At 38.1% G+C, this 27,749-nt stretch overlaps 1 protein-coding gene across 8 annotated transcripts in view; it reads right to left on the bottom strand.

Moving 5' to 3' along the window:
- The window catches only part of BLTP1 (bridge-like lipid transfer protein family member 1), a 130,037-nt gene that overhangs the window by 11,228 nt on the left and 91,060 nt on the right, over positions 1-27,749 (bottom strand). For 2 of the 8 annotated variants that reach the window (XM_063135896.1, XM_063135897.1), the window contains 21 exons: positions 26,572-26,798; positions 25,165-25,365; positions 24,838-24,968; positions 23,955-24,078; positions 23,136-23,245; positions 21,409-21,499; positions 20,883-20,945; positions 18,460-18,704; positions 16,848-17,063; positions 15,681-15,861; positions 14,337-14,514; positions 10,334-10,495; positions 9,958-10,097; positions 8,873-9,053; positions 7,991-8,194; positions 7,424-7,603; positions 4,698-4,835; positions 3,755-4,015; positions 2,249-2,399; positions 1,733-1,890; positions 112-304 (listed from right to left, as the gene is read on the bottom strand). In XM_063135896.1, coding sequence (XP_062991966.1) covers positions 112-304; positions 1,733-1,890; positions 2,249-2,399; positions 3,755-4,015; positions 4,698-4,835; positions 7,424-7,603; positions 7,991-8,194; positions 8,873-9,053; positions 9,958-10,097; positions 10,334-10,495; positions 14,337-14,514; positions 15,681-15,861; positions 16,848-17,063; positions 18,460-18,704; positions 20,883-20,945; positions 21,409-21,499; positions 23,136-23,245; positions 23,955-24,078; positions 24,838-24,968; positions 25,165-25,365; positions 26,572-26,798 — 3,535 coding nt within the window. The remainder of the gene's footprint in view (positions 1-111; positions 305-1,732; positions 1,891-2,248; positions 2,400-3,754; positions 4,016-4,697; positions 4,836-7,423; positions 7,604-7,990; positions 8,195-8,872; positions 9,054-9,957; positions 10,098-10,333; positions 10,496-14,336; positions 14,515-15,680; positions 15,862-16,847; positions 17,064-18,459; positions 18,705-20,882; positions 20,946-21,408; positions 21,500-23,135; positions 23,246-23,954; positions 24,079-24,837; positions 24,969-25,164; positions 25,366-26,571; positions 26,799-27,749) is intronic. The other 6 variants (XM_063135898.1, XM_063135899.1, XM_063135902.1 and 3 more) reach the window with 6 other exon arrangements.

Raw genomic sequence — 27,749 nt, 5'->3', positions numbered from 1 at the left:
TAGCAACTTCAGTAGAAATAAATGCTTTAACATGTCTTTGGTTTGCAATCATATATGCAGAAGTATACACCATTAGATATCTATATCTATAGATATATATAAAAACCTTACCTTTTATCAGTAATGCTGGAATCCAAAGTATTATAGAGGTTAACTTTCCATTCATCCTGTAGCTTAAGGTCTGCATTACTGAAAATGCCCATTAGGATACTGGATCCCATGTAATCAACACGTGCTTCAGTAGAGCCCATCGTAATCTGAATTTTGTGACTTGGCTGCTGGTTGGGATGTTCGGAAATATGAGCTGAAAAACAATTATTCATGCATCAGCTTAGCAACAAAGGGAGCAAAATTAGTAATACTACTTTTCCTGACCACTTTATGCCAATTTCCAGTTAATGTGATTATGTGAGGAACATAGCATGCTAAAGGAGAGAGAACAAAGCCTACAACCAAGCTCCAGACTAAAATGCTACAGTTGACTGTGCCCCATGAGTGTAGGTGGTGGTGTAGCCAACATTTTAATATAATAAAATAGCCTCATTCGTACATTGTAGAATTTTAGATTAGCATATGACAAACTGCTATAATAAATAGTGCTTATGTTTCATGAGGACTGGATTATTGCCCTATTTACATAGTACATCACAGACATTTTGTACAGCATGTAAACGAGGTCATATCTGGCCTGCCACTCTTTGTGCTTTACCAGTATGTAAGCCCAATCCATGATCTCTCCCTGCCATATTTTATTATGAGTTGTAGTGTCTTGAATATGGGTCCACTGGAGTCAGAAAAGAGAACCCCCCTGTTTTGCCCTCCACACCCTATTTTCTGAGGATATTAGGCTAGTGGGCCTCTTGAAGAATGTGGGTTGGGTTGCCTAACATACATGTTTTACTTGAAACTTTGAATGATGCATCTGGACTCCCCTTGCACTATTCTTTGATGTTGATTAACTGGGTTGATCTGTCTGATCTGTGTGGGTTGGTGGATAGTTGGTCATATTTTTTGGATATTCCAGTTCTAGGTTTCTCATATTCATGTCCTATATTCAAATATAAAGAACATGTAGTGCCATATTCTTAACTGCTTCCCCACAATAATGGAACAATTCCATTTGGAGAAGATGCAATATGGATGAGAAATACTACTGAGGAGTTATATTATATATATCAAGTGATCAAAATACCCCAATATTAAATTTACTTGAGTAATATTACCTGAGTAATCCCTACAACAATCTGTAGAGTAGACCGGTACTCTTATCCACTAATCACTCTTTGTGAAAATAGTATTTGTGTTTTCTAATATACTCTTCCATTGATGCTTGTACTAAACATCCAGCGTATATGAGAGTAAACAGCTAGTGAACATATGCATTTTACATTTCCCCTGCTTAAAAAGTAAAGTATGCTACAGAAATCAACTCCCAAGGTTTGAATAGCACTCCAAAAAACAGGAGGTGCTGAGCAGAAAGGAGCTCAAACTGGACACAATCAAGCCAGAGATAGATTTCTAAGACCTGGTACCTTCGATGCTAATTTTCCAGGACTTCCATGGTTATCAATGATCATACCCATTATTTTTGTTATTTTTAAAACTTCCTCTGATACTTGGAAAATTATATGGGAAAAATAAGAATGAATTATAAATAACTATATATGTGTTCTTACTGTGTTTGTATACTAAGTAACGACAAGTGCAAATACCTGCTAACTTTCCAACTTACCCACCATCTCCAAGGCATTAACATCTATGGTACCTCCAACCACTCCTCCTCTAGAATCCAAATGTGATCGCCCGAGACCAACTGACATGCTAATTTCCCGATCCCTGTTACTGCCCACAGATAAACGGCCCTGGCTTTTCAAACCACTAGTAGTCCACCTAAAACAAACACAAAAAGAAAAATGTAGTCTACCACATCTGCTTTTCATTTGCCAAAAATACAAGTTGTAAGAAGCGTTTAAAACTATAAAAATAATGTATGTGCTAACCATTTATATAAATTATATTTGGATAAAAAAGAGAAATAAAAGTTGACTGACAAACTTCCAATTTTAGAAAGGTAAAATACTTATTGATCCATATAATCTGTTAAGAGAAACATTGCAAGTCTCTCTCACATGGACTACTAGAAGGCTCTCTCTCTCTCTCTCTCTCTCTCACCCACACACACACACACACTTCTTTTGATCATAGAGATCAAAAAGCAAAGATCTATTAAATCAAGAGATTTACTTACGTAGTGTTTCCCATTACATTGCTCATGTTCATTTGGACATTTAATTGTTTCAAGTTCATAGCAAACACAACCAGAGTCTCCCATGGTGTCACTTGCTGACTTCCAGCTTTGTTTGATTTATTAAAAGGAGTTGATGTTTTTGAGAGTATATCTAGAATAAAACATTAATTAGGCTTTATGAATTTAATATAAAAAACACCACTGTGTGGATTTTGCTGGAAAGTGCTTCAGTGTTGTGGTGATAACTCCACATGGAGATCTCTACTTTTAAAAACTACTTGCCATTAATATGACGATGTGGAGAACTCCACAGCAACTCCAGCAATTGTCAAAAACATAAAGCGTAGTGACATGGAAACTTTCCACATGATTGAATCAATCTATGTAAGTGGCTTTCAAATGCTATGACGCAAGAGGAGTTTCTAACATTGAATCATTTCTCAATGGCTGAGAATAGTGATATGTTTTCCACAGCTGAATAGGCTTTTTAACATCACAATCACTATGCTATAAAGCTGAATGACTTAAGCCATGATCAAAACATGATGTATGTAAATGCAAGGAGGAACTGTGTGTGCAACCAAAGCTTTCTTTGAAATCTTATCCTTCAGTTTCAGTAGTTTAAGAAGCAAAGGAATTTTAACAGCCGTTAGAACTACTGTAGAACAAATCTGAAAGTTTTAACCCAACATTGCAAGAGTGGCCTTCCACACAAGCAATGCTTCCTCTTCTCCATCCTGCACCCCTCACTCTCCACCCAACCGTCTAGAGGAGATTTGGGGAGCACGTGTAGGGTTGCAGACAAGAGGGGGAAATCTATTCTACGAGTGATGGCTGTGCCATTGATGGTCAGACACAGGTGGATGTAACCCAATGTTTTCACACCATGGTTGCTGTCATCCATTCTATTTGATAGTGTATATAAAACATGGACCTGGTCCTAATGCGAATTCTTCTATCAAATAAGCTTCTTTGTTCTTCTTGGATCTACACATTAGGATTAAAAATTAAGGGCAATATCCTATGCATATTTAAACAGAAAAAAGTCCTATAATTCCCAGCAAACATGCATACGATTAAGAACATAAGATGAGCCATGCTGGATCAGACCAAGCATTCTGATCACACAGTGGCCAACCAGCGGTCGACCAGGGACCCAGAAGCAGGACACGGTGCAGCAGCACCCTCCCACCCATGTTCCCCAGCAACTGGTGCATATAGGCTTACTGCCTCAGATACAGGAGATTGTGCCCTAAGTTCTTCCAGATTCTCTACAACCTAGAAAAAATGTTTAGTGTATCACAAGGCCAGAAAAAAATCCTTATTTTTATTTTAATTTTAGTTCAGGTGACCATCTTTTAACCAGTAAATTGACTTCTGTCCTTCAATGACAAATGATTGATTGTTAAAGATGTTATTTCAAGCTACAGCAATGTGTAATAAACAGTTGGCAATATTATACAGTAACATATGAATATAAGCAGTAAACATACATAATTATCTTACCTCTCTGAGGAACAGAGGAGTCTGACACACTCCTGGATCTAGAAACAGCTGGAGATTTTAGGTTATGAGCTGCTGTTCCAGGTGACATATTACTACTTGCATTGTGCTCATTGAAAACATTAGGTGACTGAGCCATGTGTGTAAATGAAGCAGACTGACTTGGCTGCTCCCATGTCCTACAGTATGCTTTTCGTGATGATTCCGGAGACATGTGCTGATTCACTCCTTCAATAGAATCTGGTGTCCCAGGGCCAGATGTTACTGGTAAATAAAATAAAATATACGTTGTCATTGTGTGTTTAATATGCATGGGAGATTATTATGAGCTAAAAGCAAATGTAACAAGATTATTCCAGCATGTATTTTTCCAGTCTGATCCTATTTTTGATTAACAGCCCTTCCTGTATTAATAGGTGAGATACAGCAACTATTAATTACAAAGAGCTTACAAAGAGTGGAAGTTCAAAGTCATATAAGCGGGTGAGACTGTCATATACACACCCTTCACTGCCTTCTATTGCACTACTTAGTTTCACCACAACCCTTCCCATGTCCTCAATGTCAATGAATCATATAGTTGAATTGCACAAGAATGAAATAAAATAAGAAATTATGAAAGAGAAAAAATATCTACATTGTAATGTGGATTTTTCTATTAATTATTAATTTATTATTATCTCTTTCTTGCTCATGGTAGTTTTTCTAGACAGACATGACAGGCATTGACAAGTCATGCAGTCTTTTAAAGATACAGGGATTTCCTGACAATTGAGCATGTTTTAAGCATGACTGCTTTCTGGATGTTGGTATGGACGTATTTTGGTAGGCCCAGTTTCTGAAGATTTTCCGTATAGTTTTTTGATGTGATGCCTGTGACTTATGGAATAGTTGTGACCTATTATTATTATTATTATTATTATTATTATTATTATTATTGACTTACCTGGCAAATTTATTGTTTGGTCGCCTAGAAAGAGACGCCTTGCAATACTCCTCCTGTACCAGGCTCTTGGGAAAGCTAAAATCTCACTTAGTCTTCTCATGTCATATTTAAAAGAAGCAGATCCTATATCACAAACAGCTAAAAATATAAAAAAGTTATCAGCATTATGGAAAGTGTTTTTATTTTATCTTTCACATTAGTAATTTTACTAATACCTGTTACAGCCAACAGTTATACATGCAGAGAGAGGCAGATGATAATGCAAAATATTCAAAAGCTGAAACAGTTTGTATTTTAGATTAGATTACATTATCATGTTCAGCACTACTGAAGTTGTGGCTCTCCGAACACTGTTCAATTGCAACTCCCATAAGCCCTAGCCAACACAGTTAATGGTGAGAGATGGTGGGAGTTGTAGTCCAACAATATCTGTAGGACCACAAGTTGCCTATCCCTGTTTTGGGAAATACAAAACGTTTCACAGAAAAGCAGCAACCTTCCCTGCCCCATCTGCCCACCAATGCTTCAGAAGGTTTCCTACCCTCTCCTTTACAGAGTTGGTCTTCAACAGCTAATGTTACAATATTGGTAACCTCATTTCAAAAGAAGCCATTGTCAAGTTTGAAAAGGTGTAGAAAAGGGCAACAAAAATGATCAATGGAACACAGTACTTTTCCTTAAGAAAAGGTTAATGTGGATTCCCCCCCTCTTCCTCATAATACTAGGATGGGGCCACCAGATAAAATTGGTGGCAACAGATTCAGAACAGACAAAAGAAAATACTTCTGCATGCATTGCAGCACATATTTAATGTATGGAATTTGCTCCCAGAAAACGTGGTGATGGCCGCAGGCTTAGATGGCTTTCAAATGGGAATAGACAAATTTATAGAGAACAGGTCTATCAAACTTTTGCCCTGATAACTAAACAGAACCTGCAGGTTCAGATGTAGTAATCCTCTACATACTAATTGCTGGGGGATGGGGGAAAGAGAGGTAGCAAAGAGTAGGAGAGAGCTATAGTCTTCATGCCCTGCTGTAGGCTTCCAAGACAGGGAACAGCTATTGGACTATCTGTAATTTTAGTCTGATCTAGAGGGATCTTTTTAAGTTAGTCATACACGATAGAGAGAAAATATGTAAAGGACAGGTCTTGGTTAGAGGTATTCTGGCTGATACTTTCCCTAGCACCAAATAGGGACGCTGTCAAATATCACAGCTTCCAAATTTTTGTTTGGATTTGGGTGTTTCCTCTTGGGTGGAACCAGAGTTCATAGGGTCTGGTAAGTTGCATTTGACTTCCAGATGACCATGTGAGAGCAAAGGGATAGCGAGGAGGAAACGTGCATTACTGAACAGGCTGCAGCCTATAATTGTTTGGAGGCACTGATATTATCTAACACATGATGATGATAGAATCCACATGCTATCACCTGTTGAAATTTAATTCAGATTCCACTGGGATCCAAGGTTAATTAGAAGAGATGCAACTCATAATTAATTCAATTACAAATTAATTACCAAGCAGAGCTGCCTATCTCTTTTAACAAGTTCCACCCAGTGACAACTAGAAGACCTGAAATTTAGAGCCCAATAGTTGCTTTCAACTATGGTACAGAAGCATAGTTTATTCAGGCTGAAATGTTTTCTCTCTCTCTAAACAGGCAAATCCCCTTAACCACAGAGCCTGTGGCCTTTCAGGTGTTGTTGGGACTCCAACTCTTATCAGCATCAGCCAGCATGGCGAATGGACAGCGATGACGGGAGTTAGACAACAACATCTGGATGGTCACATGTTCCCCACCCTAAACTTTAATGGCAGTATTGATGTCACACTGTTTTGAAATAATATGAGCCTTAAGTTTATGAACTGTAAATTATTTATGTCTTCCTCCTTTAAAAGTTTTTGTTTTTAATTTAACCTGAAAATTCTCAGCAGGAAGGTGGAACAGCAAATGCCTGCACTGTCAACATAAATGCAGCCTGACAAAACATTTGCACTTGAACAGGAGGTGTAATGTCTCTTAAGATCATGCTCTATCCCTTTGGCAGTACATTAAACTGTGTCAAGCGTAAGATGCTATGCAGATCTCACAAAATCTATTTGCACTATTTCAGACACAGCTCAAGTCAGTGGCCACGTTTCAAAAAACAGTATGATGGCATGAACAGATAGATTTTCTCCATGGGGAGAGCAATCCCATTCCCCCTAAGTCTGGGGGACATAGGATTGTTTGGTTTCCTGGCTCTGAGGTAGGAAACAGGGCTCAGACTTCAGAGTCAGGAAACCACACTCCCTTCCCCTTTTCAGCCCACACAGAGGGAACCACACTGGCTGCTGCTATGAGCTTGCAAATACGAGCTCGCAGGGAGTGAAAGGGGCATTCCTGGGAGGTGGCTGGGGCGGTAGTCACAGAACAAATCCTATGGCCACCCCAACATCCTTCTCTTCCCCCTCCTGAAAGCACATGTCTAGCTTAAATGGAGAGTGGGAGGTGTGATGCCTCTCCCCTCTGCATAGGCTACTTGTAAGCCTCTGGGTTTGGAGGCTGATGAGTACCCAGGATGTATCACATAGGATTTTGCCCTAATTTAACCTAAAATGCAACCGTGCTTCACAACATCTACATAATAGAGCTAGAATAGAAAGCACATAATGGAGAAAAATACAACAATATTGTGTATCCACTCGCAATGAGTCCAACATTAAACAAGATTGGTAAATACCAGATATATTTATTAAAGTTGTGTCCATCTTGCTTGCAGTTTTGCTTGCAGACTGGCTCTCAAAAAAGGTAGCACCCCCTGAACGCCTTATTCTTGACAAGCTAACTTTCACAAACTCAAGATTGATGCTTAGTGAATCTTTACGACCAGTAACTGATGAGGGTTCTTCATCTACATTTCCTGAAATCACAACATAACTAGTTTCACTGAATTTGAAAAGCTCAAAGTTGTTCTCACCTGATATCTGCAGAATTTGAGCTAAGCACATCAAGACACATACACTTTAGCTTGTGTAACGCACACACAGTTAATAAATAATGTAAAGTTGTCAGGCCAAATTTTGTCTTTTGAAACTCTAAAAATTTGAACATGCTGCTTTAGTAGAAAGAGTTACTACAAACATAAATGCTAAGGTATGCATACAGAGAAAACTGGATCTTTAATGTACATTAGATGTGCAAATGCTTTGCTTTTGACAGAACAAAATGCTTTCTGCATTTGAAACAGGCTTCTTTCAAAGCTTAGGAATAACAGACACACTTGTGAAATTTGATAATCCATAATTACCTAAGGATCCTGATCCAGAAGACAGGCCAGCCACACTGGACTTCTGCTTTCCTGCCCCATATGGATGAAATACATAAAGGGAGAAATCAGACATGCAGGCTGTGAAGCTCAGACCTGAAGAGCTGCTGCTAGAGCCTGTCAGATCTGACTGGCTACTGCTGTGCCGTGTTCTTCCAAAAGGGCTGCCCAGTCCAGGAGATGAACCTAGAGCAGAGAAAGAAAGAAAAGTAACACATGTTAATTAAATAAACCATAGGTATTGTAGCACGATCCCAAAGATCAGCCAAAAGTATTCTCTTGACTATTCCATTTGGAACACCAAGTCTTATGATACATACAGGTAGACTATATTTATTATTCAAACAAATAAATAAAGTAATAGTTACAGGCATTTGCTTGGGTTGCACAACATTAAATTGTGGTTTAGCATTATGTGGATGAGCTTCAGAGCTTGTGTACACCACTCTTTCTGGTGTGGCCATGAAGGAATCAGACACCTTTGCTTGTTTTCAACTAACTAAGGTTACTTGTTATGGCCAAACGATACAAACCGTGGTTAATATCAATTCTAACTTAGGGAAACAAGCCAACTTCACATTGTGTGTGTTATGATCTTGTCTCATTTTCCTAAATCACAGTTTACACTAACCATAAGTTCTTAGTTTGGGCAAAAGAAGTAACTAAGGTTAGTTGAAAATGCAAATGAAAAATTCTAATCTCTTTATAGCCACAACTGAGATGAAGCAGGAGTGCATGAACTCAAGGCTCATCCAGGCTCATTCTCATAGCACTAAATTGTGGTTTACATCTGTTATCATTTCTCAGCTATCAAGAACACTGAATGACTGGAAAATGAACAGCACTTTTAAAATTAAATTTTACCTGGTGAGACAGTTTTAACAGGCATCTTTGACCCACTTTGTACAGAATTTTCGGTGGGGCAGGATGTACCTAAAGTTTCCAGTTCCCCTCGATTTGAAGAAAATACAAGGTCGAGGGAGGGAAGTTTCAACATGCATTCTACCCGTGAAACTGGTAAACAGCTGAACTTGATCTGTGAAGGCTAAAGAAAACAGTATTTTGTAAGGCACATGTAAAAATGTCATCTGAGAACAAGACAACAAATATCAATTCTGCAATTTTAAGGAACGATGCAAATTAACTTTCCGGTTTATTAGGAGTTGAGTTAAAAAGAATGAAGTAAAAAATGTAAATGATTGCCTTTTAAAAATCAAGATGAACCCGTGTCCTGCTTCCTTTCCCAAGTGCATAAAGAATCTTTTCACGGTTACAAGGATTAACGACAAAGATTAAAAATGCTTCAGAATGCTTAGGACATTTTAAGGCAAAATTTAAAGCTTCCAGTCCAACCAATTCCAGGATCATGTTTAGCATATTCAATGGCTTAAGCATCAAGAGTGGACAAAGAAAAATACACTGCAGGAAATGAAGTAGCTAGGGTGTTGGGTCTGCATATGAGAAATCAAGCTTCAATCCCAAGCTTGCATACAAAGGTCACTGGAAAGCCTGATCTGATCAAGGTATCTCTAATTCACCCTACTTTCACAGGACTGTTGTGGGGCTGACTGCTGCTTTAAGCTCCTTGGAAGAGAGGAGGTATAACAAATAATCAAAAGAAATATGATCCAAAACATACAACTCATTCAGTTTATCAATGCATAGGAGATTTAACAAAATTGTAAAGCAAACAAAATGTTACAATGTATGACACTTTTCCTGCAAACATGAAAGAAAAATGTGTGGTCAGTGAGATCAGACGAGATGGGGTGTGTTCATGGTAGTATGGCCGTGAGTGAATTTAAGGTTATAATTATCATCTTATAAGCAAGAACAGCTTGTAACCAAGATTATGTCTGGGTATGACATAAAAACAGCTCCTTTCAATCTGTCCATCAACTTCAATGGAACATTAATGGCCCTCAACTTATGTAGGCTTTCATCCTTACCTGAACTCTTACATAAACCACCACATCAACAGGGAAAGAAGAATATGCTGATGTTGATGAAGATACTAAGGATGCTGTGGATTCTTCTAAGGGATCTTGCATATCAAACTGCCCAATATCCTCGTCCTGTGAACTAACAGCTTTAAAAGAACAAGGAACATAAAAGCAGGAAGATAAACTTTTATGAAAAAAAATAAAAGATGTAAAAATAAACTAATCTGCCATGTATTATTTATTGCATTTCTATACTGCCCAATAGCTAAAGTTTTCTGAACAGTTCACAAAAATTAAAACCCTAAAATACAACATGATAAAACTTAAGATAAAACCCTAAAATTTTAAAAACAGAATAAAAGAGTAAAAACCTGCAAAATACCTGTGTAATTCCTTTCTATTGGAGTTATAGGAATTGTTTCAAGGGCCTTCTCTAGGAAGTCTAACAGACAGGGGCTAATCACCATTTCCTCCGGCAAAGACTGCAGTGCAACCCAAGCATATAATTTTGCTGTTTTTACACCACCACTTCCTTTTCCTTTGGCTGAAAGATGTGAAAAATGGTTTAGTGGAATAACAGTTCTCCATTAAAATACAAGAAATGTTTATTTAACTCACATTGAGCCATGTTCACTCAGTCCCTTATATCCCAGTAATTAGAATAACAATTTATCTCTGGCCAATGGAACAGATCCCAGGTCTTTTGCATGCATAATGTAGTGAGGTAGGACTTATTTAAATCACCAAGAAAAAGAGGAAATTTAAATCAATTATTTAAGCCAGTTTTCAACTTTCTACTTGGGGTGAATAAAATTTGATGATTTAAAATCAATCAATCAATCAGATTTTGACTTTTTAAAAATATATATATATTGTCATCCTATAGTGGGTTGTCTCTTCCTACCACACAGGAAAGGTAAGGATCATGCAACCTAGATTTCAAAATGAGGTCTGGTACCCTAAACCCCCTGCCCAGTTCTGTCCCATGATCACATGTGAGACAGAGGCACTTTCAAATCCTCCATCCCATGCCATGGGAGGGAATGTAACCTCTGGATAATATTAGTGCCTTTTTTGCTCTATAGGGGATGACCAATTTTACTACTTCATCAAAAGGATCTTGAGAAGGGCACTTCTCTGGTAGGTACTTCAGATTAAGGGAACACAGATGCTGATAGCATGGGTTCCTGCATAATAGGCTGAAGACCTAAAGATGACATAGCTTTAGAGAGCATTCTCAGGAAATCACCATTATGAAACAGTCTGAAATTATGTGGTTCATCTAGCCAGCTATTATCCAATGACTCTCTGAAGAATAAAAGTTTGAATGACAGAGAATTCAGAGAAATTTGCAGAGCAATTAGAGAGATGTCTGGCCCTTTCAACTGTTTGCTTAGAGTTAAAGTCACAGTCTCTGCGTAACTCTGCCATCTGGTGGTCAAAGTCAGCAATACAGTGAATATAATCCCCCAAGGCAGTGCCTTCATGCTCCATTCCACCTTATGTGGAATGACCACCACCATCAAGGTGGCAGCTGTCAGTGCTGTTCTGCTGCTGGATCGCCCTGACAGTGGCAGTGGTCAGCATGGGTGGGAGGTGTCTGCCTGATGCACAACTGCATGGATCTGCATGCTGTGTTTTCACAGCAACAGTCTCTATGGCAGCTAGAAACCCCCCACTTTTTTTGGGGGGGGGGGGCTTCTTGCTACACACACATACTGTTTCCCTTTTTCCTTTGCAAGCTTAGAAGTGGCCCAGCGTAAGAAAGGACAAGTGACAGCAAAGACAAAAAACAAGAGGAGGAGGAAGAAGAAGAAAGTTACAGCTGAAAGAAATAAGAGGCATTATTAGAAGCAGTATGCTAGAAGAAAGGTGCTGGAAGGCAGAGAAAGAACTGGGGAGGAGTCTTACATGTTGAAATCCAAGTCATATGATCAATGCTTTTTCAGGACAGGACAGTAGGAGACAACCCACTAAACTGATAATCTCTAAAGAGAATCAATGCCTTCCACAAGTTACACTGAGGCCAGATCTACACCAAGCAGGATATAGCACTATGATAGCGGTATGAAAGTGATACATGGTATGTGTCAATGGGCCCCAACAGTTGTCAGTGCACTTCAATACCACTATGAAGCAGTAGTGCGTCTCCTGCCTTTTGTATACTGCTTTCATACTGCTATATCCTGCTTGGTGTAGCTCTGGCCTGAGTTAAAAGAAGGCTTTTCTATGATTTATTTATACCAAGATCATCTTCTTGGCTCGCCGCTCTGACCATGTAACTCCACTTCTGAAATCTCTTCATTGGCTTCCAATTCACTTCAGAATCCAATATAAACTTCTCCTGTTGACCTACAAAGCTTTTCACTGTCTAGCTCCTTCCTATCTCTCCTCTCTCATCTCACACTATCGCCCCGCTCGTGCTCTTTGCTCCTCTGATGCCATGTTTCTCACCTGCCCAAGGGTCTCTACTTCCCTTGCTCGGCTTCGTCCATTTTCTTCTGCTGCCCCTTATGCCTGGAACGCTCTTCCAGAACATTTGAGAACTACAAGTTCAACCGCAGCTTTTAAAGCTCAGCTAAAAACTTTTCTTTTTCCTAAAGCTTTTAAAACTTGATTTTGTTCTGACTTTATACTGTTAGTTTTACCCTACCCAGTGCCTCTTTACCCTACCCTGTGCCTGTTTGCTTCCTCTTCCCCTCCTTATTGTTTTATCATGGTTTTATTAGAATGTAAGCCTATGCGGCAGGGTCTCGCTATTTACTGTTTTACTCTGTACAGCACCATGTACATTGATGGTGCTATATAAATAAATAAATAAATAATAATAATAATACTCTACCTACCAAGTACAGACATTTCATTTTCACCTCATGAAAACAAATTACTATGGTCTGACCAGAAACTATTAAACCTTACTTCAACCTATCAATCATGGGCATTTCCATTTTGTTTGCTACGTTGTAACTGTAATGGTGGGGCTAGGCAAAAGCAAAATAATCAAGAAAGGAACAACAGTAGAACGAAGAGAAGACAAAATGTCCAGTGTGCAGGTTCCTATATTCTCATACTTAACCTCACCAAGATCCACAGATGCTGGTCATAAGATATGGAATATTTTAAAGACATATCTATAGAGGTGTGCAAAAATATATACAGTGCGAAAAATAGATGCAAAAACTGGTTACAAGGATGAATTGTGTAAACAATAGTCTATTTAGTTGTGAACTAACATGATTCAGTGATCAAATTTGCACCATTTGTTTGGAAATACAATAGTATCAATGAGAAAACTGGTTTAAAACAGCCTTTTTCCTTGCTGATTTAATTAATTAATTTAGATCAATCCACCCTATTTCTAATTTATACATTTCCTAAAGAAGCTTATCTACTAAACTGGTTGCTAAAAAACTATTTTTTTATTTCATGTTATTTATAAGCTGCTGCTGCTGCTGTTGTTGCTGCATAAAATCACATTCAAAGCAAATTTAAAAAAAAAAACCACAATACGATCAGTTAAAATAACAGTAAGGAGAAAACAACTAGAATTGCTAAAACTTCACCAGTAAAAAAGAAACACTTAAAAGAGAAGTAAGATTAAGATCAAAAGCTGGTGTAAATAAAAAGATCTCAACTTCCTGCCTGAAAGTAGGAACCTTCTGAATCTCACCAGGGAAGGCATTCCATAATTAAACCCTATCCAGGAGAATAATCAAAGCCTCTGGTCATGCAGCCCAAATTCCTTTTTCATCATAGACTTTATATTTGCTTAAGGAAGCAGTTCTGAAATTAAGGATTTATGTCTCTCTCTGCCCTCTATAAGGACAACTAAGCAAACTCGCTTACTTGCGTACTCGTGCCCAAAATAGTAGTAGCTCCTGGGCAAAACATTTGTTTTTGTCATTTCATTGGAAGTAAATATCCATACTGCTTCATCAACAGAGTAAAAAAAAAAACCATAACTTCCACAATAATGAATACAATATATGGCAGCTTTTGTGATATTTATAATGCTTAAGCTCAGTCACATTATTTCCATTGTCAGAGTTAGTGTAGTAAACACTGAAATAAAGGCCAAGGAAGTAGAGAAAATTAATTTTATTGGGTGAACTAAAGTTTATGTAAAGAGGAAATCTAATCAGAAATGAATGAGTTAGCCAAGATATTTGAAGTGTAACAGATACATTTAGAAGTGTAAGAAGGTTTCTATTCAGCAAGCATTAGCATCACTTAGAATTACTGAACAGTATGTTTTAGATGTTTATGACCATATCATACAGGATGCTTAATATTACACTATAAAGCAGAATGTAGATCTAAGCACTGAGTGGCACAGTATGGAGAGAATTAGATCAAAAGGTACAGAATGAAAGAGAAATCTCTACCTGATGGAATAGGTGGGGGTTGGGGAGGAAGCAAAGTTTTAGCCTTGCCGTGGGTAGGAAACACGGCAGTATCTTTCATACCATACAACTTGGATTCCTTAGAAAGGGTCCTTGGCAGAGATGAACCTCGAGATGCATTTGGTGATTCAGTCTTCAACATCTTAGAGTTGTAATGAAGCTAAAATGAGACAAAATTGTATATGTACCACCACCTGTCTACATTTTCTCATTAGCTGCAATCACAGCCCCTCACACATCTTGACAGAATAGTTTATTAAACACACATTTTTGGAAAAAGGAAACCTATTGTGGCAGATCAGGCAAAACTTCCATAGTTGCATCATCTAGTCCCTGCTTCCCATTTAGGAAATTCTATATTGAAATACCTCCAAGGGGTATCTGGAATCAAAAATGCGATTTCAATGGCTAATGCAAGAAAGGTTTGTCATCTCTGAGGTTTCCCAGAGGAGAAACAGCAATGCTAGCCCATCAGTGATTGAACATTGGCACCCTTTAATGATAAGCAGGGAATCCAGACCAAGGAGCGCCCATGTTAAATTTATAGCTACATCTTCCTCTTAGCATCTTAAAAAAGTGTACTATAAAACAGTTAGCTTAACTACAAGGCTGGGTGTGCCATCAGAGAAAGTAACCAGAAAGTGCAACTCGGACTGTAAAACACAATAGATGTGTAATAAGAAAACAAGCTCACAAGTCAGGATGCAATCAAGGCAACATATTGGTGTCACAAATACACCTGTAACATGTCAAGGAATGCAAAAATGTTTGTATAAGAGTGTTGTTATGGCCATTCACCTTGATAAGAAGCTTTGAAAGTAAATAATCTTATTTGGACATACGAAGTTTTAGAGTAGAAGTGCATCCTTAGAATTTTTAGATAAGAAACATAAATAAGTAGTAAAAACAGTTAAAACATATTTTATAGCATCAAAAAGTATATAAAGGCAACTTAGAACATGCAACAATGGGCACTATCCTCTTGGATTATCAACCCTATTCTGTAGCAGTGAAGGTGGCAAAACAGCATTTCTTTTCCACCTCTATTGCAACTTCAGTGTCACTACCCAGCAGTGCTTTTCTGGGTGATATGGGGACTGCTGCAATCTGGCCCAAGGAGAGAATTGGTAGTACCATCAGTGTGACAACTTTGCAGGACACTAATCTGAAGGAGGTTTTGTACTTAGTTGCATATTTATATTGTGGCAAGTGCACGGCATGAGAGAAACAGTTAAGTGATGGAAAGCTGTGGCTCTATTTGATCATGTTTTCTCAAGGAGGAGAGAGCAGCATTTTTCACACTTCCTCTATGTTTGTTTGTTTTACCTTTACATCTACACCAGGAATGTAAAATACTGTTGTTTCCAGGTCACTAGATTTTGTCTGTAGAGATGATGGCACTTTCTTTCCAGCCAGTAAGTGAGTAGTTGATGCATAATTAGTTTGAAATTTCTTCTTTTTTGAAGGAGACTCTTGATCTAAACTTCTGGAACTGCGATCGTAACTCCTAAAGAATAAACAGCAAGGTGTAACAATTATTTAAAGGAATAAAAATGAAACGTTATTTTCAAAGTGAATACTGATAAAACAATTGGAGCCAAATTATGTGTTGGAGCCAGACTTCCATAAGCAGCATTCCTGGGTCTCAGCATCCTCTTCTCCCTGCCCCCCACCCAAATCTTCTCTATAGTGTTGGGAGACCTTATGAAACATCACAGGAAGTGGTGTAGGGGCATACAGGGGTAATTAGCAAAGAAAGGCCTCCTTGCTTCTGTTCCTGGAACCTCCATTGGATCTGAGAAACTTCTGTTAACAGAAAAGCTTTTTCCAGTTCCAGAAGAGCACCTTTGAATCCAACCGGATAGATCTTATTTTTTCTATATATTGCGTCCTACAGAATCTTGTTCAGACTTCCATTCACACACACACACACGTGTGTGCAAAATCAATAATACAGGGTGCATGACTGAAACGTCTGGATTTAAACTTAATTTAAGCTTAATTTAAATGCTCAATTTAAAACAAATTTCTAAGCAATAAAATAATATGTCTGCTGCTCTAGGCCTGCAGACAATTTGCTTAAATTTAATTAAGGTAAATGGAATTCAAACAAATGTTCACTTTGGAAAAAGAACCACTGCTCCATCTTATATATGCTCATGTCATACTCAACTCAGAAAAGTTTCTTGATATTTCTTGATATTGACAAAGGCATTGCATCTTATAAAGCAGAATAAATTAATGTTCTTCAATGTCATGTAATAATGACACGAACAGCTACCTATTTAGACTGCTGCCTTAAAATAAAATCAATTTCTTAATTTTTTTTATATAGGATGTAAAAATTACTATAAAGCTCTTGGCAGCATATGGCATTAACATATGATATAGACTTCTGATTAGTCTTGAGTCTTTTTAAAGTTCTGCATTTGAACCATGCTGCTGTTCTCAATATAGTTTAGTAAACCTGTGCTGTTCTAGCAGGATTTTTACCTCCTTAAGCTTATGTCATCATGTTCCTGCTGAAGTGTTGTTGGATGAAGTACACACTTGCCACAGTCAATTTCAACTCTCACATCAAGTTCAAAGTCGATATTCCTCTCCGTAGTTGTTCCAGTTACACTTCTATTGGCTGGAGACGTTGGCCACCGTTCAGTAAACAGTTGGTGGACAGCAGCAAAACCTGTTGCTTTCTTACGAGAAACAGTCCTATAGAAAGCAAACAACCGGTTTGCAGTATTTGACAAAATAAACCCTTCTGATTTATTGGATATGATTTTTTAAAAATATGTTTCAGTTAATACTTTACTATGCTACACATGAGAGTAAGGGCCAAACTAACCATGATGTCATTTACTTTCATTAAAATTAGCTGTGGGGACTCTCTGATTTGGATGAGGCTGTGTGACATTGGGAGAAGTGGGTTTAATTCTTGCTCCCATGCCATTTCCCTTACTAAAATCACACACACACACACACACACACACACACACACCTACTATTATCCACAGAGGTGAAAGATATTTCACTACAATATGAGTCCTTGTATGTTTTCCCTTACATGGCTAATAGCAGCTGTGGGGGGAATGGGCATCTAATCACCTTCCCCCACAATTTTCAGTGAAGGTAAAAGCCATTGGGAAATCTGATCACAATTCTCTCTGATCATTCATGGTTTATCCTAAATGTACCAAAGGTTTTAGAAAATGTAGGACAACCCTGATTAAGTCCTAGTACAATTAAATGTTTTAATAAGTTTCCTGCAGTCTCAACCCATTCAAGATAACTGGCAAACCACTCACTATTACTATTCTTACAATTTAAGAACAGGAGTAAGGAAGTGCAAATGAAAGGGGAAAAACACTGGATTCATGCAGCACACTCATCTTAAAGTTAAACTGCTTACTTAAATTCAGAACACTGAAACGTTTAAATAGAATTAGGAACATAGACTGCCAAGCATCGAATCAGACGATTGGTCCACCTAGCTCAATAATGTCTATACAGTCAGCAGTTTTCAGACGGGTGTTTTTCAGCCTTACTTGGAGATGCCAGGGACTGAACTTGGGACTTTATGCATGCAAAATATGTGCTCAAGCACAGAGCTATGAATCATAGAATAGCGGAGTTGGAAGGGGCCTACAAAGCCAACGAGTCCAACCCCCTGCTCAATGCAGGAATCCACCCTAAAGCATCCCTGACATGCTTGTCCAGCTACCTCTTGAATGACTCTTGAATGCGTCTTTCCAAAAGTATTAACTATTTCTGCCTGAGTGTCCAATGATCTCATCAAACTTTTTAAGGAATGTGCAACTGGTACATCATTTAAGGTGGATAAACATAAAACATAATACATTTTAACAACAGCTGTTGTTAAATCCCTGTGTATGTAATGTGTGCTAAATGGTGCATGTACTGATATGGTCAGACCAACTGTCAGAGCAGCTCAAACAATGAAGTTGCCTTGTTTCCTATTTCCACTCTTCACCTTATTAGAATAGAATAACTTCAAGATTTCAGACTGAATATTTCATATAAAATAATGGAATTCTTTTTGTAACATTCTCAGTTGTAATGATCATGCTGTCATTTGGAATATACTTACTGTGTTCTTCTGTAAAAATAAGGCCTCTCTCTTTCATGATCTTCCTCTTTTTCAGAATCCTCACTCGTTGAAGACAAGCTGTCATCTCGTCTTCCTTCTTCAGGCTGGAAGGGAATGCTTGGTGAGAAGACAGCTGGAGTTTTGGGTGAACTGAATACTGAGCATGATCCTTCACTAGTGGATGAGTAATGGGATGGACCATCAATTGTTACTGACAAAAGATCCAATTCTGTCTCCTCTGGAAACTGATTATAGAGAGACAAAAAAGACATTTAAGTTATACCTACTATCTCTATTAAGGGTTGGAGAATTAGATGTCTTAAAGACAAAGCGCTTCAAATTAATATTCAAAGTAATATTTCTCTTTTTGGGACAGGCCAAAGTGTTGGTGTAAGGAAATCAAGCCATGAAACGTATTTTAAATATAGATGAATGAATAAGCTTGAACAAGCACCATAGAGGGAGAAATGAACATACAAGTTATACAGACAGCACCAAGCTTATATTGAAACACATACTGCTATGAAAATTTAATTACAAATGTTAAAGCAAAGATATAGAATAGCAAGAAACCCCAAGACCACCTGTCAATGAAGGAAATGAACAGAAATGGTTAGTAAATGGAAGTGCATGCAAAATGTTGGCACAGAATGTACAATATTATATATTAATACACACACCTTCAAAAATACTAGATAAAACCTCTAAGTTCTAAAATAAGATTAAAGGCTACTCCATCTTCAGCACAGATGTATAATATTATCCTCTGTATAGTATTAATCATATGTATTTTGCTCTCTGAAGTTTGATTTCAGCTATTTTGATCTGGAATGAATTTGGACTAGAACTTGAATTTTGCTCATTCTGAGAAAATATGGAACACATATCAAATTTTAAGCTATAACCTGAACACTAAGTCATATATTCCAAATATGGATATGAACTGGTGCCAGAAACATAGAACACTGTTCATTGTTTTCCTCTGCAAAAGCTACCGCTTGTACAGCTTAAATTAAAGCTATTCAAGCTTTAGCTGAATCCATCAGAAGTTTGTGTTCGCATGGTTGCCTGCGTATGTGTATCCTTTCATAAGTAAGGAACTCTGAGATGTATACTGCTTGAGAGCCCTAGACCATGTCATGCTTGGTCAACACTCAGAAGCAAGTGCCACTAAGTTCCATGGGACTTAATTCCTATTATGTTATTTTTGGACTGCAGCTTCATTTAGAAATAAGCACCAAAGAAAGAAAACAGTATTATTTTCATTAGAACTAGGCTGTTAAAGTCTATAGGTAGAATCCAATATTAGTCCTACGTAGAGTAAACCCATTGAAATGAAAGGGGCTTTAGTCACAGCTAACTTTAGACCTACGACTAAATAAAAAGAAACCTATAACCCTGTGATCCACACTTCAACTGAATTCATCCAACGCCTGCCCTTCCTTTGGATATTTCCCCCCTCTTTCTAGGGCTGATGAGCACAACTGGAAACATTATGCATTGAACAATATTTTAACACCCCCTCGGTTGGATCCAGACTAACTTAGTTGCACTTAGCTTCTACTAAAATCAGTGGGACCTAAGTCATGACTAACCTGTCCCATTGATTTCAATTGACCCAAGTGCAGCTAACTTAGTCTGATCCTACCAACTAAATTTTAAGGAGAAAAGATGGTGAAAGATATTTTAAACCTCACACATGAAGCTTATTGGAACTCTTCACACTAATACATCATAGAAAGTTTTCCAGCTAAGGACCACTTAAAAGGGAGGATGGCTTAGAAATAGTGTATTATTAATAGAAAATGACATATTTAAAATGTTCTGATTAGTTTACTTTTGATTTCTACGGTTAAGTAACTCTTTATACATGATGGTTTAGTTTTATTTGTTTTCTTAAATAAATGAATGGTTTAGGTATTCATTTAGATGGTCTTTTGTAGAATATAGGTTGGATCCAGATTAAGTTAGATCCCACTGTAATTAATCCCACGGTAATTAATGTGAAAAGTTATCTTGATTTGATCTTTTTAGATCTATCACTATAAATGTTGTTGGTCAATGACGGAATATGTTTCTGTGGAGAAATAACTTATCTATTGTCAATGACCTGTCAATAATATACAAATTAGCTTCAGATTTCTGATTTATAATGTAGATCTTTGCTGTCTGCCTCTATTCTAGGGGACAACTGTTTGTGGTTTCACAGATTTACCTCACCAAAAGTATTAAAAAGACATCTTGCATTCTACTTGAGTACCTTGGAAAACAAGCTCCAGAAAAAGAGAGAACGTGAGTGTGCTACACATTTGTGAGTGTGCTACCTGTTCGTATTATGATACATTCTGCTTAGCTGCCAGAGATGATCAATAAAGCTGATTTTCCATGCAATTTATTAGTATACTTGTTAATTTTACAAATACCTGAAAATACCCTTCCCCTGGACAGCTGGATTGTTGTGCAATCCCCAAAGCTGTTTTATTCAACTTAATTAAAATGAAAAAGAAAAACGAATTAAAATAAATATATATGAGACACTGACACATTTAAAGGGAAAAATGGTATGAAAATCAAATTTCATTAGTGAACACAAAAATGGCTATATTTAACAAGCTTCTAAAAAAAAAGTCCAAGACACTAGACAAGGTTGAATACGGATATGGATAGCATGCACATGTATGTAACATTCTTTGTATAATACACACATATTCAAATATGTATATTTTCAACATATTAGTTATTGGACTGAAATTAGTTTAAGATATGCAGTATTAAATCTAAACCTATTTCAATTTTTCTTTACTTGTAATATTATTACAAAAGATAACTGCATCTAGCACACTGATTTAACAGATGTTTTAAATCCCCATGTATTAACCTCCTATTCCTAGTATGTATTTCATCGTGGCATTTCATGAACTGCAGCACAGTACTTAGGGGCTCCCTTACCGTGTCCTGTATGTTGAAAGTTACTCTGGGTCCAGGAGATGCTCCATCTACTCGTATCTCTGGAAGTTCCTCACTTTCTCCAAGCCGTGTACTATTATCAAATTAAGAAAAGTGAATCATCATATTTATTAAACAACGAAATCTCAAAACACTTTAAACATGGCATTTACTACTACTAATATGGAACCTCTCAATCATGTTATGCATACATTCTTTGTAAACCGCCCAGAGAGCTTCAGCTATGGGGTGGTATATAAATGTAATAAATCAAATCAAATCATACACCAAATCTGTACAATTCTTGATGGGTGTCTCCTTTGTTGTGCTCCTTCCCAATTTAAGAGCTACCACCTGAACAGAGGCAGTTCTGGTTTTAGTAGAGGCAGGAGAGTGCCCCGCCCCCACTATCAGAATCCCTCCCCCAACATACACACACAAAATCATCCCACAACTCCTGGTCTTTCTTATGTTCAGTAATTCAGTGACAAACTTTCCATGAGTCCCATCTGGCCTCTAGGACACTCATTTCTCTCTGGAACATTGTTATTGGTGGCTAGCATTTGTTTATGCACAATGGCTTGTTCTGCCTTGTGCATGCATAGTGGTGTGATCCACACCTTTTCGAGCAAAGAATAGAGTGCAGTAAGCACAGGAGGGCATCTATGTTCCGACTGGTTGTCATATTTGAACATGCTGAGTTTTGGTTTCCCCTTTTCTGAGCTCTGCCTACAGTGACCTAACCTATCCTCCATTCCATCAGCCTCAATGAGCACCAGCAGCCACTGTGCCTGAAAATCTTCTGGAAGTATTAAAAAATGCACTCATTTTTGTATGTTTGTCAAATGCATCATTGAGCGCATATTGAAGAAGTTGTCCAGAGTGCAGGACACGGAATAACGGGCTCAAGTTAAAGGAAGCGAGATTCCAGCTGGACATCAGTATGACAATGGAATCAGTTACCTAGGGAGGTTGTGGGCTCTCTCACACTAGAGGCATTCAAGAGGCAGCTGGACAAGCATCTGTCAGGGATGCTTTAGGGTGGATTCCTGCATTGAGCAGGGGGTTGGACTCGATGGCCTTGTAGGCCCCTTCCAACTCTGCTATTCTATGATTCTATGATATAATAATATTATAACAAATGCATATTTATGTTTTGATTTTTCCCCCAAACTGTATTCCATTTTGAGCTTTTGGAAAGGGCAGACTAAACATGTCTTTAACAACAATACAGCAGTTAGGAGCTACACAGCTCCTTTGGATAAAGAGTTGCATTTAATAAGTGATAGTATTAAAGTGGTAAAGTGTATTGTAATTGTACTGAGACATGGGAAGTAGGAAGAGGCTATGCAGATGAAGGAATGGGAATATGCAGATAGGGGCTTGTTCAGGTCTCAGTGATATCCACTGAGTTCTACGGAACAAAGTAGATGACGTGCAATCTCGGATACTCTTGAAAATGAGCAATATCTGACTCTGCCTTATCTGTGGCAAGGTAGGTTAAGTTGCCATTCTCCCTTTGGGGAAAACATATTATGATTATGATTATGATTATTAATTACATTTATATACCGCCCCATAACCGAAGCTCTCTGGGCGGTTTACAAAAGTTAAGTATTGCACTTTAAGAAACAAATAAACCATTAAAAAAAAAAGGCCAAGGAAACTTACAGAGAAACATCTTTGGCCCCTCACACAAGTATAAGCATCTATTTTAAAAGTCACATTACCTTGCTCTGTCCATTCTTTTTAGAGGTGGTCTTCCTGAAGCTGTAATACTTTTGGATCGATTATAACTAGGTTTGTAACCTAGGCCCCATTTGTCTTTGAGCGATGCCGCCTGGAATACACACAGAATATCATTTCCATGTTTGTGCCAATAAGCTTGAACACACACACACACAAACTAAAAATATTATACATTTAAGTTAAATGCTAACCATGTTTAATTTCCATTGGAATCTAAATGTACTCAACCAGCTGGGTAACACCATAAGGCGGGGTATAACGTAAGGTCTGTGGACAGATTCAGGCCCACTCTCTAACTGTAAGTCCCAAGGGAATTCCAAATAGGCATTGGGTTGGATCTAAGCATTATACGACCAGAAAATCGCAGATCTACTATCCTTCTCTCCTCCTCCTCTCCCTTCAAAATCTGCTGCAACCTCTGAAAAGCCTCTGCAGAATCCCTTCCCGACACAGACAGTGTGGACTGTGTTGTGACGAACTGTTGCGGAAAGTGAGAATCGTCCTAAATTGGTTGGAGGGACCTTGCACAAGCAGAAAGCCATTCATTCTGATAGGTGCACAATGCTTTGCTTGTTGGGGGTATTTTAAATCTGCCATCTACTGAAAAACAATTCAGCATTTCCATTTCACTCTACTGATACATGGGCCACCAACACCTCAGAAAATGCTGTAACTTGCCCTTAAACATTGCTTGTCATGGGTATACAATGTTCTGTCACTTTAAAAAAATGTGAAAAAGAACAGATATAAACACAGGATTGTTAATGTGTCTGAAAAGGAGGTTTTAAAAAATCGCTCACCCTCATACTTGACCTGCGCAGTTTTTTACGAACGTCTCGGCGAATGTCATTGACAGCTACTGACTCCAACTGCTGATAGCGTTGAATTTCTTGGTTAATGGTTCCTTCACTTGCACCCAGTTTCCTGAGAACAACATTAAGCAACAAAAGCTCTGAACAGGTAACTATAGGCTGCGTCACTACACAGGCCTCTGAAGAGACTCTGATCAAAACCTTGAGCCAGTCACTTTCCCTTTGTCTCACGGAATTGTCGCAGAGATAAAAAAGAAAAGAAAAGAACAACCATGTATACTATCTTGAATTCTTTGGTGGCAAGGTAGGATAAAAATGAAATGAATAATAAATAGAAGCTTTAATCATAAAATGTATAACTGCTTTCTGAAGTCCGACCCCTTAGCTGACATCATTTCAGATTTATCAACTACTGCCAATTACACTTCATGGATAGTTTTTGTTATGATAAGCTCCTCTGTTACTGCACTGATTCTTTCCCCCGCAGGATATAAACTAAAAAGTTTCTAGTAGACAGTAGAAATTAAGAATTTCTTCCAGGCAGTCAGATGAGGGAGCTTTTGTGAAGGGGAAAAGAGCTGGTTATTTTTTCTCTAAAGCCACTGATGTGCTGCAAATGATTAATGAGTGTATGTGTGAGTAGATGGGATGGTAAAAATGTGGGCTAAGAACTCTTGAAACTTATTTTGCAAAAAAACCACCCCAAAGCAACTTATGGTTTTCTGTAGGTAAACCAGAATAGCCAATGAGTAACTTTTACCCTGCAGCGTGGATAAAAATGTCAGTTGTAATAAAAGAAAGACACAAGAACCAAATGAGTTAATTATTTAGGCTACAAGAAGTTGTTTAGAAAAGAAAGACACACACTTACTTTAGATCATCAATTACTTTGGCTTGTTCATTCAGCTCCCTTATATCCACTAAGCGTTTCACATACTTCCTTGCTCTCTGCTCTCCAGTCTGGTTATTAGATGTTCCTTGCCTCCGATAGTCAGCATTCTCCTATTTAAAAAAAAGAAAGGTATTCGATTTTCTTGCGTCCTAAGTGTGGCAGGGCTTAAGAAGTTGATAGAGCAGGTTTTGCACCAATCAAAATAGCATGCAAAATCAGTTCAAAAAGAAGCCAGGTGATTCTTGATTTGCCAGTCACCCACTAATTTCACCACTCGTGTAAAGAGATGCTATATAGGCTACATACATGTCCCCATGAGCAAGACCTGCCCGCTTTTAAGTGAGAACTGTTAGAATAAGTAGTATCACTTGATGCTGATCCCGACAGATATTCTACAGGAACAGAGTAACGATGGCTTTTGGGGCTCAAGCCCAGCAGGTGATTTACAATCCGCTGCCCAAAAGTGAGCTTGTGTACATCTCCACATAATGGACCACCATCTGATTTCTAAATGATAATAAATAGCAAGATTAATAATTCAGGTTGTGTTGCTGCTCCATTCTCTTTTACTGTTTGGCCCTTCTCTGCCTGTATTTTCCCTTCAAACATTTTCATAAGACTTGGTCATGTGTACTACCTATTCTTGCTAACTTTAGACTATCATTTCAATCTGCTTACATCTATTCTTCACTGATTCTGGCTCTCTTATTCTTGTGCGTAAGAAAACTCTGGATTGAACTTCACTTGTCAACTGGAATTTACATTTCTCAGGGTCCGTTAACCGTCTTTGAACTAGGTTTAGGTGTATTACCTACAGTCTTAATGAAATAGTGACTGAGTTCAGACAATACAATAACCAACGTTGGTTTAAAACGTCGATGGTTGGTTATTTAACCCACTATGAATTATTGTGTTGTGTGGTTTTTTTTAACCAACCACACAAAATAACCAATGCAAATAACAGAGTTGGCTATTTGAACCACCATTAGTTATCATGTGAGGAGGGCACCGTTGGTTATTTCCTTGGCCACCATTGGTTATTTCATCAGCCACAGAGTCGCAAAGCACGGTCAGAGCAGTGGCTGCTGCTGTAGTCCAGCCAGCAGGACAGATTTTTGGCAGCAATGGCTGATGGGTTACTAGCGGGAGGACTGAGGGGGGAAAGAGGGCGAGGGATGAGTGAGTCAATTCAGCAGGGATTAATAGTCAACTCAACGTTGATCCTAACCTGCACCACATTGATTATCATGTTGTGTGGGCAGTACCCCCTAGATAAACAAGATTATTATTGAGATTATTATTACCCCACCATTGACTATCATGTTGTCTGAACACAGCCAATGACTGTGAGCACAAGAGCACTTTAGACCTGCTTTTCCTTGAACAGCAGCCCAGCCATTGAAACCAAGGGGAATCTCAAAAGCAGTCTGTGATTTGACTTGTGAGGCAGCTGTTAAGCAAAAAAATCCAAATGCTATTGGGCATAATGCTATTGGGCATAAGCTCCTTTCAGGAATCCAAGCAGCTCCTTGTATTTCAGCTCACAAATATAAATTTGGCACTAGCTGTTGGTTAATGCTGCTCTCTTTTAACACATATTGTGAAGAAATGCAAGACTGAGTCCCAATGCCTGTACAAATATGCACTATATAAAGTTGCTATGTTGTTTAATATATTAGAATTACATTAGGATATATTGATCTGTTCACTAACCGCACTAACAGTGGGAGACATAGTATCAACTTCATCCTCGTCGGATAGATCAGCTATGTTAACAGAGTTAAGGTCAGCAATGTCATCTAAGTCTTCCTCTCCTGTCAATGTTGTAAGGGTATTTCCTAGAGCATTCAATCTTTTCCCAATATTAGGATCCATGTGCACATCAATTCCACACATCTTCCACAGCACATTAAGAGTCCATGTTCCAGCACTATTACTTTCTGTTTTAACAACAACAAAAAGAGGGGGGTGCTTCACCATTTTGCTTTATGGGAAGAAGAGATTCATGCATGCAAATAATAATAAAAAAGCTGAGGTATTTCTTATGACATCTTTTCTCAGTTGTACTGTGCATGATTAGAAATTTTACAACAATTTACTGAACTTTCTAATAGGTATGTGCCAAAGATTGCACACACAGTGGTTTGATACATGGAGTTGTTGACTTGTAGGTAGATGGAAAAGAAATATAAAATATTGAAGATAGTTTCATTATAGTGTTACAGGGACAAGAAAAAATATAGACAGTGCTTCTGAAAGCATATCTGGCCAAACACATTCTTCAGATGGCCAATTAAAATATATTTACTATCACTAGTCTTTCATGTTTACCTCCAATCTCCAATAATTTAACAGTCTCATTTATAGGTTGAACAGAACCTATTCGCTGGTACTTATCAAGAAGGTTCTTTCTGGGTTGGTGTGTAGAAGGTATCCCACTCCCCCTATAGTCAAGGGAAAATCAGGGACCATGTGGCTGTATTGGTCCCAGGCTCCTCCTTTCCAGTTCCATCTGTGACTATAGCTCAGAAATCGAGAAAAGTAAAAACTCTTGCAGGTGGAGTCATATAAGGAACACCAGGCCATGCAGATTAATGTTGATAGTTATCAAATCTGAAAGAATAATTGACTAGAGTCCTGCAGGAGAAGGACCAGCTTAAGGGCGGAGAGGTCAGCTGCTGTAGAACTGTGTATGTACAGACCCAGTGAAAAATAAGGTTGCAGTTGGGATGCCTTCCACACACCAATCCAGAAGGAGCCTTCTCAATAAGTACCAATGTTCTGTTTTCTAGGTTGGTGTGAGGAAGTTAAAGCTAACTACCAATTTGTATGGGACAAGAGTTATGAATTAACTGGTGCTACCACTAGCTAGAGTACCCTCCTACTTTCAG

This window comes from Elgaria multicarinata, chromosome 10, assembly GCF_023053635.1.
Source record: "Elgaria multicarinata webbii isolate HBS135686 ecotype San Diego chromosome 10, rElgMul1.1.pri, whole genome shotgun sequence".
NCBI lineage: Eukaryota > Metazoa > Chordata > Lepidosauria > Squamata > Anguidae > Elgaria > Elgaria multicarinata.
The sequence above is the reverse complement of the archived record's forward strand: the minus strand, read 5'-3'. Positions and strand labels throughout refer to the sequence as shown.